At 40.5% G+C, this 15,080-nt stretch overlaps 1 protein-coding gene across 4 annotated transcripts in view; it reads left to right on the top strand.

Annotated features, from left to right (window-relative positions):
* The window catches only part of PIK3C2A (phosphatidylinositol-4-phosphate 3-kinase catalytic subunit type 2 alpha), a 76,592-nt gene that overhangs the window by 19,780 nt on the left and 41,732 nt on the right, over nucleotides 1–15,080 (top strand). For 2 of the 4 annotated variants that reach the window (XM_030039072.2, XM_030039078.2), the window contains exons 1-2: nucleotides 1,120–1,248; nucleotides 13,037–14,208. In XM_030039072.2, the coding sequence (XP_029894932.1) occupies nucleotides 13,102–14,208 (1,107 nt within the window). In that variant the 5' untranslated portion in view covers nucleotides 1,120–1,248; nucleotides 13,037–13,101. Of the gene's footprint in view, nucleotides 1–1,119; nucleotides 1,249–3,953; nucleotides 4,127–13,036; nucleotides 14,209–15,080 lie in introns of those variants that run through there. The other 2 variants (XM_030039076.2, XM_041129251.1) reach the window with 2 other exon arrangements.

The raw sequence follows: 15,080 nt of genomic DNA on the forward strand, positions 1-15,080 counted from the left end.
CTTCTAAACTGACACTTTTTCATGTGTCTTCTGTGCTTCATTAATCGTTTTGTATTTTTTTGAACTTTGGTGTGCTAAAAGTGCTGAATAAAATACCGATAGGCATAAACTGAATTATTTGATTATTTTAAGTAGTAGCCCCGGAATGGACAGAACACAAAGTTACTCTCTCTGGAATTCTTTTTCATCTACATTAAAAATCACGTTGTTACTTTTAAATGCCCATTACAACTTTTAATTAGATCTTACGAAAGGCCCACTGTCTCAACTTTGTATAAAATCCCAGATGCGGTACTTTTGAGCTTACTCAAAGCATTATATTCTTTTGAAGCTATCGTGAAGGTCAAACCAAAACATCGTCTTTTTGAAACGTGTTGGTATGTCAGGAAGGCTGGAGTTGACAGCAGGGAACTGCCGGGGCTGGCGAAGTAGTTTCTGAAGTTAAACTCGGCAAAATGCTGTTCAGTGGAACACGTTGTTCCAAGCCGCTGGCAAGTGACGGAAGTATTTCTTCCTACAGCTGAAGCCCGTGTGCTGCGGAGCTCCCTCGTTTCGCCGGCGTCACCCCTCACCCTCTTCCTCCGGCCTGTTTTCTGTTCCCGGCGGGCACGGGCAGTACCCTCCCGCCGCGGCCAGCGGCAGAGGAAGTTCATTCCAGCCTCCCAGACGGACATTTTTGGTGCGTTGTGCAAGTTTCCAGGCATGCCGAGCATTCTTGGGAAGATCGGGCGATAAGGGGAGGAAATGACGGAGGGTCACCTCAGAGCCACCCAGCCCCCCGCTGTCGCGGCCGAAGGGGCCCGGCCGCCACAGCGGCGACGGTTCACCGCCGGCCGGCCGCGCGGCCCTTAGCGGCCCGTTTCCCCTGCGGGCGCGGAGACCCGCTGCCGGCCGGGCCGGGCCCGAGCGGAGGCGGCGCTGGCCGCGGGGAGGCGGCGGGGGACGACGACACACACAGGTGAGGTGCCGGCCGGCCGGGCGGGCGCCCCGGGCAGGGTCCGGTGGAAGCGGCCGGCGCCGCGCCCCGCCCCGCCCCCCGCCCATCTCCTCAGGGCCGCGGCCCGCCCCCCTCCCCCGCGCCAGCGCTGCGGGCCGGGGCCGGAAGTGAGCGCACGGCGGCGGCGGTTAAGCGGCGGCAGGGGGCTGCCTCCAGCCTGGTGCGCGCGTTCCCGGCGGCGGCGGTTAAGCGGCGGCAGGCAGGAGGGAAGAAGGGAAATGGCCGTTGCCGCGAGGCGGTGGCGCTGCGAGGTAGGCGCGGGGAGCCCCGCCGCTGGATGTCGGGACGAGGCTGGGGCTCTGTTCCCTCCCCCCGGTCCTGTCCCTCCCCGCCGGTGTCCGCTTGCCACCGCCGCCCGCCCCCCCCCGCCCCCCCGCCCCGCTTCGTCCGCTCCTCCTCAGGGGTCGCCGCGACGCGACCCTCGGCCTCCGGGCGCTCCCCGCCTCGGCCTCGGCGCGGCTCCGGGCCCGGGGGGCGGCCGGTCTTCCCCGCACTGCCGGGGCGGCACCTGCGAGCGGTGGGGCCCGGGGCTCGGGCCGCGGTGGCGGGTGGGCGGCGGGGCCGCGGTCAGCGCTGCCCGCGCGGCTCGTCCCCGCCTCTCCGTGTCGGTGCGGGCCCCCGCGAGCCGGGCGGCGGCGGCGAAGGCGCTGCCTGCTCAAAGTACTTGGTCGGCTAACTGCGTCGTCCGAAGCGCTGGAGCGGTGCCGCTTCTGACACGGAGCGGCAGTTCGGAGGCGTCTTGCCTGCGCTTCCCAGCGCTCCGCGTCCCGGGGCTGGTTTCTGTAGCTGAGGGTGAAGCGTTAGGGGTGGCAGGTAGCTGTCACCGGGCGCTGGGCGGGAGGCGCTTGGGAAGGCTCTCGGGAGCCGGAGTGCTCACCCTGGGGGGGGGACGGACCTTGGGTGTCGCTGCAGAGACCCGCCAGGTTTACGTTTCCCTTTTATTCATCTTCCTGATGGCTTTCTGAGTGGGTTAGCCAGCCTCGGGTTCCAGAGAAGTTGGCTGTTCACAAAGCTGATCCTTAAACAGCTCTGCTGTTTCCTCCGGGAGTTTTGCAGATATTAGTAGTACAGGGAAGCGTGTAACCAGCTTACTGTTCACAACTCGATCGAATTTATTATTCTATATCAATGCAATTAAAAAAGGTCTACCTGCATCTTTGTTAGCACAAGTAGCCTGCCACTAACAGCTATGCCGTTGTTGGGGAAAAAGTATGGTAGTAAGGTGCACTCAAAAAAAAAAAAAAAAAAAATGCTTGGAAGAAAAGAAAGGTTCTGATGTTCTTCCTTGCCATTGTATTACTTACTGCAAATGTAGTCCTAGAGCATAGTGCAGTTAAGCTGACGGGGTAGGGGAGAGATGCAGAGGTTTTAAATAACAACCTTGCACGTTTAATGTAAATCTCTTTCTGAAGGGAACTGAAAACTCAAGAAAAATGTGTGATGTTTGTAAAAGATGTTGTGCAATACCTACTTAGAATGTAAACTGTGTTCGGGAGTAGTAGTGATGGGTGATTTATGAAGAATCTAAAGGGGAAGCAGAAGTGGAGCAGGGGGGATGAAATCTGATTGATGAAAGTATTTTGTTAGTTGGTTTTTGTTAGCTTTGAAGGCAGTTGTGTCCATCATTCCCCCAACACTGAGAGCGGGCCTGGAAAAAACCTTCTTTATGTGTCTGGGAGGAAGAGAAGTTGCTTAAATGGGGCTCATTTACCACATTTGTGGGAGGGCAAAAAAGGGACTGTAATGCCCACCTAGTTAATTTATTTTTTATTTTTTTTTAAACTGAAAGCAAGTTGAAGCAAAACTAGTAGGAATAAATGGACACTGAAAGAAAGTTGCGTAAAAGATAAAGGCAGTGGGAGAAAGCACAGGGAGAAGTAACAAATACTTGAAATTAAATGGCCTTCCATTGGGGGAAAAAAAAACCCCACAAACCAAACAAATAATAAACTATTTAGAGTCCCGTCTTCTTAAATGTTGTGCTGTATTTGAACAGTCCTTAACATAAAGATGCTTGTTTATAAAAAAATACATAAGAGATCTCAAGAAAGATTTAAAACTTTGATTGATTTAATAAAATAGATTTGTCCTACTTAATTACAACGTAATAGTAATCCTAACTTGGATACTTCAGGTTCCTCTTTCCTTTTGGAGCATTATTGTCATCATTAAGAATTCAAACATGAAGGTTCATCAGTACAGATAATCAGTGTATATAAATTGATGATTTAGTTATTTTTATCTCTTTTGAGTAGTGCTCTGTGTAGCAACAAGGAAAATTGAATGCCTTAAATAGAAAATGATGCATTTCAAAATGTCATGTAAAAAAATCTTCTCTGAATTTTTGTTCCTCTGTTTCTTACTTCTCAGACTAAGTTAACTTGACACTGCTGATATTTCTTATCCAGTGCTGCTATTGTAGTGCTGTCTAGCTGAAGAAACTTGAATTAAAACGTTGCTTAAAAAATAAAAATGCTGAGGTGATGTTTTGGGGTATTTTTTGTTGTGTTAGGCTTTGATATGGGACCAAAACCAGGCTGGTATGGGGCTATCTAGAAAAATGAATACTAGATTTGAATTTGGTTAGAGTAGAATTGCATGTTGTTTGTCTTCAAACTCTTGAACAATCTTAAGGCTATCTTATGGAGGCTTTAAAAATTGCAATACATTAACATTGATAGGTAGGACAGTATAAGCATAATGCTAACATGACTAGAATTCATAAAATATGGTATGTGTTTGAAGGTCAGCCTTAATGACATTCGGATAATGATCTTGCATTTTTTTTTGTTTTACAAGTATAGCCTTTTAGTGTCTGCAGTTAGTGCAGAAATTTCTGTGGTATTTATTTATTTTTAGAATAGTACAACAAACTTAAAAATGAGAGAGTATAGCACAAATATAATTGTTTGCTTTGTGGAAGTGTAACTGTAAACATATTCCTCTGTTTTTAAAGTAGGAAATGTGGATGTGTAATTACTATCCAGAACCAGAGTTCAGTTTTTATCAGCAGTGGTCAATAACATCAGTCATCTAATACAGCATTCATCCAGCCCCTTTGTACACGAGAAGGTTGCTGTGATGTCATTTTTTGCAGAAGAATGCAGAAGTTGTTTCCAGACTGGACAAGTGAGTGAAGGAGGAAATGTTTCAAAGCATGCCAGTAACAATAAAGCTTGCTTAATCTATAAAAGATTTAGAATATAATGTTTTCCTCAAAGCTCACATTAAAAAAAGTTATGAGAAATATTACTTTGATCTGTACCTTAGTAGAAATGCAACCTGAAGTTATTTACTTAGAGTAAGTTTAGTTTGTTCCAAGTGGTGGTCACTTCAGAGTGCTTTCATTGAAGAAATTGAAGTAGAGGGAGAAGGTATGCCTGCATGTTTCATGTAACTTGTAATTTTCGGGTGTGTGGCATTAAAGTTATAAACAAAACATCACTTACAAAAACCCAATGATAATTGGAAACTTGCAGTATGTAGGGTATGAGGGCCTCATGGTATTTGTGTATGTCAGTAGTTTGAATCTAGAGGTTGGTTACTGCATGACGACCTAGATGAAATAATTTGGTCCATATAGAGTTTGTAGCTTGTAGGTTTCAATATTGTAGTTGATACTAGTAGTTATAGCAGACACATGAAGAACAGGTTATCAATAACTGATACAGTTTTCTGCTTAAGACTGTAGTCACAGCAGAAAAGCAGAGGGTAGTGACAGTGCTGAGTTATAACGTGAGTGCTGAAAGTTTACGTGAGTTCAGCATGCAGCTGGACAAATTCCTGGAGGAAAAAAAATCCATCAGGGGTCTTTAATATTAGAGAAGTTACCTCAGGATTCAGGAAGTACTTGAGTGGCAAATTAGTGGAGACTAGAAGAGTATTTTGCGGAAGTGTCATTACATGCTTGCTTTGGTTTAGTTTTTTTCCATTTGCGTTTCTGAAACCACCCTTAGAGACAAGTTAAGGATGAGATGAATCTTTGGTCTGACTGAGCATAGCCATCCTGTTCAGTTTTCTACCAGTGTAGTGTTTTCAATGATTACTTTTGTTTTTTTAATCAATACATCTAATAAGCACTTATATTTTCTAATATACAAAGCAAAAAGGTACATGTGAACAGTGCATTTGTTCTGTCAATTAATCAACAATACTGCTTAATACTTTCATAAACACTAGGTTTGTGACTAAGAAGTATCTGCTGGTTATAACTGAAACTGTGCAAGTTTCCTGCCTGAGGGGAAACTCATCTGCTGAAGTAAGTGGTAGAAATAATTTGGCTAATGCAGCAGAATTGCATTTGGTTAGACTGGTAGGTTGATACTAATAAAGTGATATAGAGTTAAATCTGGGACAGAGCTGTGGTGACATGGTTTTCTCTACCTACCCTACTAATGTTTTTGTTTATGTTTTGTTGAAGGTGTACACTGTGCACTGCTGCCCAGGGAATAGAATAGGGTCTTTGTGGGGGAGGGTTGTTTTCATCTCCCTGTGTTAATAGCCACTGTACATTTGCATCATGAACTTCCTGCATTCTGCTGTGTTTTGAATGCTTTGTGACATTAGGAGGATATTTGCAGAGCTTACTTCAGGAATATACCTTAAGAAAATTTGGGTTTTTACCATGGTCCTATGTCTATGCTGTAGAATGTTGTAAAACATATAGGGAAGGTGTTTGGGCATCTCTATTCGGGTAATCAAAGCAGATAGCACAAATGTTTCTTTTCTGTCCTCCCCATGGTCTAGACACTTTTTATATTTTTGGTTGAATTGGATATGTAGTTTAAAATGTTGTCTACCTCCTGCTTAGTACTACTGGTATTGGGATTAGTGGAAGTACTAGTATAGACAGATGCTCCAGGTAATTTGTCATGCTCTACTGTGATCAGGCCTGCACTGTATGAATAACTAAAACTTTGTCTGCAATCTTGCTGCCTTGATAAAACCCTGAGCACCTTTATTACCTTCTCATAGCTGACCCTGCTTTGAGCAGGTAATGGAACTAGAGGCCCCCTGAGGCCCCTTCCAGTCTTAAGTGTTCCATGAAAGTGATACTCCAGAGTAAAACTATTTTGCAAATCATGGGTTACTGCACAAATTATTCAGCTGGGGAATCAAAATATTTGGGGCAATGGTATTACTTAAAGAAAAAAAACCCCAAAACCTAAAACAGTAGCTAATGTTGATTCTGCATGGAATATTTTGTATTGCATGAGTGTTTTCAAGTACCCTTTGAAAAGAGGATTGGTGGAAAAGAGTGTGAATCATAAGGGTGACATGGAGAAAAGCACAACTTTAGAGGTGGCTAAAAAGCTAAAGAACCAGTAAAAAGTTTTTAAAAGCAAAATTCTAAAACGGAAGGAGTGGATATGAAAGCATTATTCTGTAAGGAGAAACATTGCAACAAAACTAAAATTCTTAGCCTTTGTCAAACAATGCTGGTAATAGGCTTGGCTGTAAGGCATGGAAAAAAAAATCTTGGCCAAGTGCATCAGAATGAAACAGCCCAGGATGCCATCAGTTTCATTATTGCTTTTTTCTGCTATCTGCGTCCAGAAAATACTGGGCAGCAACAGAATTGTAGGTATGCTGTTAGAGAGCTGACAACAAAAATAGGGAGAAATACAGAGATGCAAGAGTTGGTGAATAGTGCTACAGCTGATGAAACCGATGTCAAGTTTCCTGTTGATTTGTGTCTTCAGCTGATTGGCTTTAAGGACTTCTTGGCGTGATTCAGGCATTTATAAAGATTATCCTGGTAATAAATCTGTGGTGTCCAACAATATGAGCTCATGCTACTGTTTTCTTCTAGCTGTGACACCCAGTGTTCTTGGCAGTGTTGGGTTGCTTGTTTTTCTGAAACTTAGATGAAATTTAATTATCTTTAAGACCCCTATCTCTTCAACAGACTTAAACAAAATGGTGATCGAGTTCAAAATCTAAGGGGAGGAGTGTAACAGCACAAATATGCTGAAGAAGCTTGCAAACATACTGTACCAAATCTGCATGTATCCACATTTACTGGTGGAGTGGCTTGCAGCGGCTAATGGTGCAAACCACTGGTTCAAGAAGGGGAAGAGTACTTTGTTACAATGGAAAACATATGATTTGTAGGCTGTAGCTGCCTACACTAAGCTTTGGCTGGAACATCATGACAGATGCTTCCACCCTTTGTCTCTCTTGGAACATTGATCAAAAAGTCAAGATTCTACAGTTACAAAGTATGCCATATCTAGTAACAGTCTTCTGCACAGTGTCCTGGATGAAAATTAAGTAGAAGAGTTCTATCATAAGTGTTTTTATAAGCGCTGGAACAGCCAAGGCTGGATTTTTCAAGGGATTTGTTGCCAATGTTGAAAGACCTTGAAGCATTCCTGAAGGCTTCCTGTTCTAGTACTGGAAACACCCTATTCTTACCTAGCTCTCAAGAGCAGAGGTTTTGTGATGAGATTGTACTGTTTAGTTGTAAATGAAATTTCAAAATCAAAGTTAAGAGATGCAGTTGCTGGTCTCTGTACAGCTGCTTAGGTATTTGTGAGCCGAATGATTTGAGCAAAATAGAAATGACTGCTGGTTCAGAGTTTGTGCCCAATTCAGAATTGTACCTGGATTTAAGCTAGTGCAATTATCTTTGAAGATTCTGTAGACATGACCTGAAATGAAATGGATTTAATCTTTTGGTTAACTGTGTTAATCTCATCTGTAAGGGGATACTTTCTATTTTTGCTAAAATGACTGGATTACAGAAGCTACTAAGTTTTTAGTGGAAAGATAGCATGGTAGGGCTATATACCTGGACCACTAACTTTTCAGGACTACGTATGTACACATTATTAAAAAAGCTTTCAGTTTAAACTTAACAGTATTTTAAAAAATAACAGACCTAGTGACATGACTTCTAGAAGTATCTGTTCAGTTGTTTCTTGGTTTGTAGCAATCTGAATGCATCTGGCAGATAGGGCTTTTGAACATCAAAGTTCTTCTGTTTTTTCTTGCTAAGGAGTTTTCCTGCTGTGGCAAATGTCTTGCTATGAATTCCTTTCCAGATGATTAGTACTTTCCATAGTATATTACTGCTGTCTTATTTTGCTAAGTTTTCCCTGGTATCCCATAAAACTGCTACCGTCCCTGGTGTGCAGGCAAGATTTGTTAATTCTTAAGTATAGCTATCATTGTTAGGCAAATGCCTCAAATCTTTTTTTTTAATTAATGGCAAAATAACCACAGAGTTATTGTGAAAGTTACACTTGTTTTGAGGAAGGTCTGGCTACTCTATGTCAGGGCATTACTTTATAAAGAATGCAGGAAATGGTCTGACTTGTTATCATTGCTTTTATATTTAGTGTTTGGACTCTAGGGAATTTATGTGCACTGATTTGTGATAACTATAAAGTATTTCTTAAGAATGAGTTACCAAATAATATGTTCTGTGATTCTTTACCACTAGAACAAATTATAAATAGAATGTTAAAAGCCTTGGGTTTTTTTGAAAAGAAAATTGTTGTGCAACTCATCTTAAGTAGAGAAGAATGTTAACATGTACATGAGCAGATGGTGAGATTACCTCTGCTTAAGGTAACAGGATTTATCTCTAATGAAGTCATCCCTTGCTCATTAAGATGGGAAACTAATTTAGATTTTTGGAGTCTTTGTCCTGGTAGAGATGAAATATCCTGTACTGATTCTCCTGAAGTTTCTTACCAAAAACCTATGAATTCCTCATCAGAAGAAAATTTCTTCATGGCTCAATTTTATGTATTTGCTAGATTAGTGCCTATGTAAATATATTTTATTTTTAATGTAAGCCTCTAAATGAAAATCTTGTTTGAAATTGATTTCCATTCCATGTAGAGGCTTTGATCTGAAGGAGATGGTCAGACATCTTGCTATTTCTTGGTTCTTGATATTAATAAAGTTATGTTGCTGCATTTTTTTAAAGAGTATTTGACGCCTTTGAAATAATGAATAATGAGCAATACTCAAATAAAATTGCATAGCAATACACAGGTACTTGACTGAGCAAATGAACTTTGGACTCTAAACACGTTTATTCAAAATTGCCACCAAGGAAGTGTTGCACTTAGGGAAGCTCTGCTAGACTGGAGCCAGAGAAGGAGGTCTGCAGACTCATGTCTGATCACATCTGGTTGAATAGTTAAAGAAAATATTGCTTGAAGTTAACTAAGTCTTGCTGCAAGAGACAGATTACCTTTCATCAAGGCTGTAGATAAATCGGGTGGTTGAGATTTCTTAGACCTGCTTTTAAACAAAGCAGGCTGTATTGCTGAGTTACTGCTATAAGACAGTGTAAATACGGTGACTTTGTATAAGGCATGAATGTGTCCATTTAATTTCAGATTTAGGGGAGAAATAAGTGGTGTAGGAGATTGTTTTATCACTTTCAAATTTCTGTTATAATCCCTTCAGTAGCTTCTAGTTTTCCTTTTTTTAATTAAAAAAAAAAAAAAAAAGAAGCAGCATTTGACCCATTCTTTGTTTGGAGAGTTGCGCTCTTGAAGGCTAACAGACAGTTGAAAACTGATTATTACTGTTACTTAAAATAGTGTGCAGCAGTTGAGATGAAAACAATTCCGACTCTCTAAGGATTACTTCTAGGTCTTCTGATGACTTCCAGTTGTTGCAAACTTCTCATGAATTCCTATGGTATGGTCAGTAATGGTTCAGGTATCTGGTTTTCCTGTTTCTGGGATTCGAATTGAAACATATTATTCTGAGTGTTTGAGAGGAGTTCCCTGCTGATAGATAGTCCAAATGGAATTTGCCCTTTCTTTGTAAATGTTGGAGAAGTTCAACTTCTGCTAGTTCTTTGCCTTTGAACTTAGATGGCTACAAAGTCAGAAGTTCAAAGTGAAGCTAATCTTATGTTAAAATGTTAACTGATGGGGTGTAGTTAGCATTTAAAAGAAGGTCTGTCTTTATTTTAGTCATGCTTATGCCTAGGGAGCTTTTCTTCTGATGTTTTCTCAAGTGCATTTACTGCTTAAAACTGGCAGGCAGGATGAAGTTTTGCTAAAACTATTGCAATTTTATCAGATTTTTAAAATCGGTTTTTAACTTCAAACTGTTTGAAAACTGCAATCTGCTTACAAAATTTGACAAATTTATACACTGATTTGGTTTTAGAAGTTTCCCAAGGACAGGACTTAAATACAGTGATCAAATTAAATGTGTGTATGTATGCTGATGAGACTGTCTTGCAAAAATAAAAATAAAATTCAACTTTTCAGATAGCTGCTAGTAATAATACTCTTCTGTCTTGAATACTAGAAGTCACTGGATTTGTCAGTGCAAGTGTGCATTCATATACTGACAAAAATGTAGCACTGTAATGTGAAATTGTAAAATAAACAAGCAATTATTGAGTGATTGGGATTCTCTAGATGGTACGAATGCATGTGCTGCAGTAGCTTTGCACCATGTTTCAGAGTGCTAAGGAATGTTTGTTTATCTGCAGTCGTGACTTTGTGGAACAGTGACTTCTTGTGAGTAGGAGACTGCTTGGCAAGTATGGAGATCAAAGCTGTCAATTTCAGCAGAAAAATAAGGCTTCCTACTTTTTTAAGGAGCCAGAGTTGTTATATGTAGTTACTTTGAAGACCATATAATCTTGATATTTTTTGCCTTAAGAAAAATCACTTGCTGCTGTAGTTATCAGAATGCCAGAATGCGTTGATAATCTTCAAAGTTGTAGCCCAAACAGTTCTGAATAGTATCAGAAAGTATGATCCTATTTTAGTTTTTTTGAATAAAATTAACGAAAAAAATCCTGCTGCTATTTAGAAGCCTTAGGCAACAGCAAGACTCTGAAAACTGCACTTATCTCATGCTGATGCTTCTTGGAAAAGCCACGTAGGAATTATTGAGAGGACTTCATAATTCAAGGTGTTCTTGCATCTGAAAATTTGACATAGCAATTTTAACCAGTCATAACTTAAGAGATGAAAGCCTGCTTGGATATCTCTGCAGTCTAAACAGTCGGTGTAAAGTATATTAGTCGTCTTTTTGGGATGTTATCTGTGGCTAGTAGGCTTAGACTATCTACAAAATATTCAGTACATCTTTAGGAGAAGGTTTAGAATGACTGTCCTGCTAACAGGAGGGTAGTAAATAACTGAATGGCACTGATGGCCACAGCTGTGCTGCAAATGGCACCAGGGACCTGCACTATCTACAACGGAACCCAGCAAAAAAGCTTGGTGGTTTTTTTAATCCATTCCCTGATTGGGGTCAACACTCAGCTGTGCAAATAGGCAGTAGATAGGACAGGACTTCTTAAAGCAAAAGTTGTGGGTTTAATGAATGTCAAACTCTGCAGCTTAATGTATTCTATGGAAAAGGATCTGGTGTCTGCTTTTTTCTGTAGGCTTCATCCATGTTATCTCATGGAATGGATACATACTAGTAATCTCCAAAGCTCCTCGTTAAGACTTTATTCCCCAGGACTTCAGTTGTGTGGTTTTCAGGGTTTTATAGCTTTGTGTTAGTCTGTCACTGTTTCAGTCTTTCTGAAGATTCCCGCTTTCACTTAAATTTTTGTCTTGGTACCTGTAACATCAGTTCTAGTTTAATCTTGGTTTGTGAAGGGTTTCACCTGAATTTGTTTTCAGACTTAGCTGAAATGTATAGAACCTCTTATAGAGATGTATGTCCTTCACAATATAAGCCACTGAAATGAAGTAGATGAAACAAAAGTTTGGCAAGAGCCTTAAAGAATTTAAAGAATCTGTTAGAAATCTGTTAAGAATCTTGTTGTCCATGTGGTGAGTCCACAGAAGTAGAGTCAGATTTTTTTTTTTTAAAGCACATATCTCTGGTCTGATTCAAGGAGGGAAAAAAACCAAACCTAAACAAAAAAACCCCCACCCCCTTCTAATGGGTGTGAATAGTATGGGAACATAAAGACAGACTTTTGAGTTATCTACATTATTTGCTGCAGAGAACTCTTCTAATTTGTTGCATGACTTAAACCCATGATGATTTACATCTGAAGGGCTCATCTAGTTCAGTGAAACTGTTTTAATGGGGATTGCTGTTTATGTAACCCACCTAGCAGAAACTCATTATTCATGATTTTTATCTTGCTACTTGATATGCATACTAGCTGTTACTGGAAGACATCTTATCTCCTGGACTCCACTTTAACCTGGCTGTGTGTAAAAGCTGTAGAATAAATTAGAAACAATATTGAAGAATAACATAGTTCTTGTGGTAATCAAGATTGTTTTATTAAAGAGGCATAGATATTGTAGTGAATACAGGAAGTTGTATAATAGTACTGAGCACAAGATTGGAATTGGAGAAATGTAAGATGTCATTTTCTTGGTGGTAGCCTTAAGCAAAAGTGACCTTTTGGAGTTTCTTCCCTTACCTGGCAGTGAATGACCCTTCCCTTAAGGGGCTGTTAAAGGGATTACTTAATGAGCAGCTGTACTTAAATCACTTATTTTTCTTGTCCAAGAAATAGCATTTCATAAGCATTATTTCTCTTGTTAAGAGGGTAAAGTACAATGATATTTTCCAAAGGAAAACCATCATAATCATGGTACAGCACTTTGATAAGTCTATCGTTTTTGTAATACATTGAAGTAAACTGGAAGTCCTCTTGATAATGTGCTTTATCAATGCTAGATATTTGTATAGTCTTTAGCAGGGTTTCTACTTCTAAGACTGAACATGGCTAAGTGTGCAGAATTGCTAAAGTCTGAAAACAGTTAGGTACCTGAATGTAGCTTTCCTGTGTCTTAGGTTTAGTGGTGCAAAGAGAAACCAAGTACTTACTCTACCTACTCATAAGTACTAGTAAGAAAAATAAATGGGTCTCACATAATTCAAAGGCTGTGAATAATTGTGTGGCTTCTTTTTTTAAGTTTGACCCCACAAAAAAATTGGTCTCTTTAAAATTTTATTTGCTGGGTTTCTGAAGGACATGTGCAACCTTGTCAGTTGGTGATGTATGACTTAGTAGTTCTCTACATGTGATTTCTTTTATGCATTTCTGATGTTTCATTTCCTTTTCAGATCTGCTAAATCTATTCTGAAGCCAAGGATAGACGACCAGTACAAGGGAAGTGTTGCTTCTTTAAATGGACATCTGCTCTTGCGGTATGGCCCAGATATCCAGTAGCAATGGATTTAAACAGCGCTCATCACCTTCTTTGGCAGCTGCAAGGTCAAAAGATGTGGACAAAGAGGAGGCATTGCAGATGGAAGCTGAGGCATTAGCTAAGATGCAGAAAGAAAGAGGTGTAGCTGGTAATAAACAAACTTTTCATTCTTTTAGCAGCACCAGACAAAAAGCACAGAGTCATAACAAACAGGACCATGATCTCATGGTGTTTCCAGAGTCTGATGCCAAGAGCATGGAAGATAAACTAAGTACCATTGACATAGAGAAGCTTACTCATGCTGAACTAGAGAAGCTGCTGCTGGATGACAGTTTTGAATCTAGTAAAGTACCTACGTTACCAGCAAGTCCTATTTTGAGCCCATCTGTGTCTTCGCAATTTTATCTTGGGCCTATGGGTCAGAGAAGACAGTGGATGCCTGGGATACCAGCACCTGTGACGTGCACTTTACCTCCTATTTACCCCTCAGCTTCTTACACAAAACAGACTGGTGTATTTCAGAATGGATTCCATCCAAGTATGTCCTCCTATCACTCTAGAGAACCTATTTATCTTGGTCTTCCAAGACAGTCGCAATACATTTCATACCCATTGGCAGCTACTGCACCTTTCCATCCAGCAGGAAGCCTACCTATATATCCTCCCGTAATTACACCGGAAATGGCAAAAGTATTTGACAAAATTGCAAGCACCTCAGAATTTCTGAAAAATGGGAAGTCAAGCACAGACTTAGAAATGAGTGCTATAAAGTCTGCAGTTTCTGACCTACCAGCCTCAGAAAGCTGCAGGGATGTTAGTAAATTTGATTGGTTAGATTTGGATCCCCTAAGTAAACCAAAAGTGGATAATGTGGAGGCTTTAACTAAGGCAGACGATGGAGAGAGGGCTTCAAGTATGACTGCTGAAGATCCATGGGACGCTGTGCTGTTAGAAGAAAAGCTGTTAGTAACTTGTCATCTGGAAAGAAAAGTTAATGGGAAATCTTCTGGAGCAACAGTTACAAGGAGCCAGTCCTTAAACATGCGAACAACTCAACTTGCAAAGTTACAGGGCCAAACGTCACAGGTATGTAAATCAGTATTTTTAAATTGCAGTATGATAGCAAAGATTAATCACAGTATTTAAAGACACTTTATGGTCTGGATTTGCTTGCTAAATATCGCTTGGCTTGAGCAGTGTCCAAGTAGTGTGACGTTACTGGTGTGTGTATGTATTAGTGATATTCACAAAATGGAGCATTACTACTGAACTAAATCCCAGAATAACTCTGGCCTTGTCTAATCTTTCCACATTTACTGAGGAAACTGCTGTTTTTCAACACACTACAAAAAGAAATGGAAATAATCTTCAGAACAGTTAAGTATTTAAATCATATTGATAAATATATAAATTAATAAGCGATCCACATGATACTGCAAAATAAAAAGATGAGTTAGACACTGAAAGCTTTATCTTGAGCAGCCTTTATCTCAGATTTTGAAAAAAAATAATTTTTTTGCCTTATATTTGAACATGCCAGCTTTTAAAAAAAAAAAAAAAAAAAAAAGGTAGAATAGAAAGGTGACATAGTCAAAACTCTTTTCTGCTCTCCCAGTATCACTTGTGGTATTTCACAGGACCGCTATAATTCTCTTTCATTGGTAGAAAGCTTTCCTTCTGTGCAGGAATGCTAGAAATCATAACCGAACTTTTTGGTTATACTGTCCTGGAAGGTGGGATGCCTGTTGGGTCAGAAACCCTGTACTTCTGTTCTGGAAGAAGGAAAACTGTGTTTGTGTGATGTTACTTTTATCAGGCAGGGCAAAAGAGTGATTTCTGCTCCAGGATCAGGATCACTTTCGTGACAAACATGTCATCAGAGGCTTTAGTTATGACACTCATCTCCACTCATCTCTTTGGACATGGAGCACATGCAGTTTATATCAAAACTGCTACAG

Source organism: Aquila chrysaetos, chromosome 16 (genome assembly GCF_900496995.4).
Source record: "Aquila chrysaetos chrysaetos chromosome 16, bAquChr1.4, whole genome shotgun sequence".
In the NCBI taxonomy this organism is placed as follows: domain Eukaryota; kingdom Metazoa; phylum Chordata; class Aves; order Accipitriformes; family Accipitridae; genus Aquila; species Aquila chrysaetos.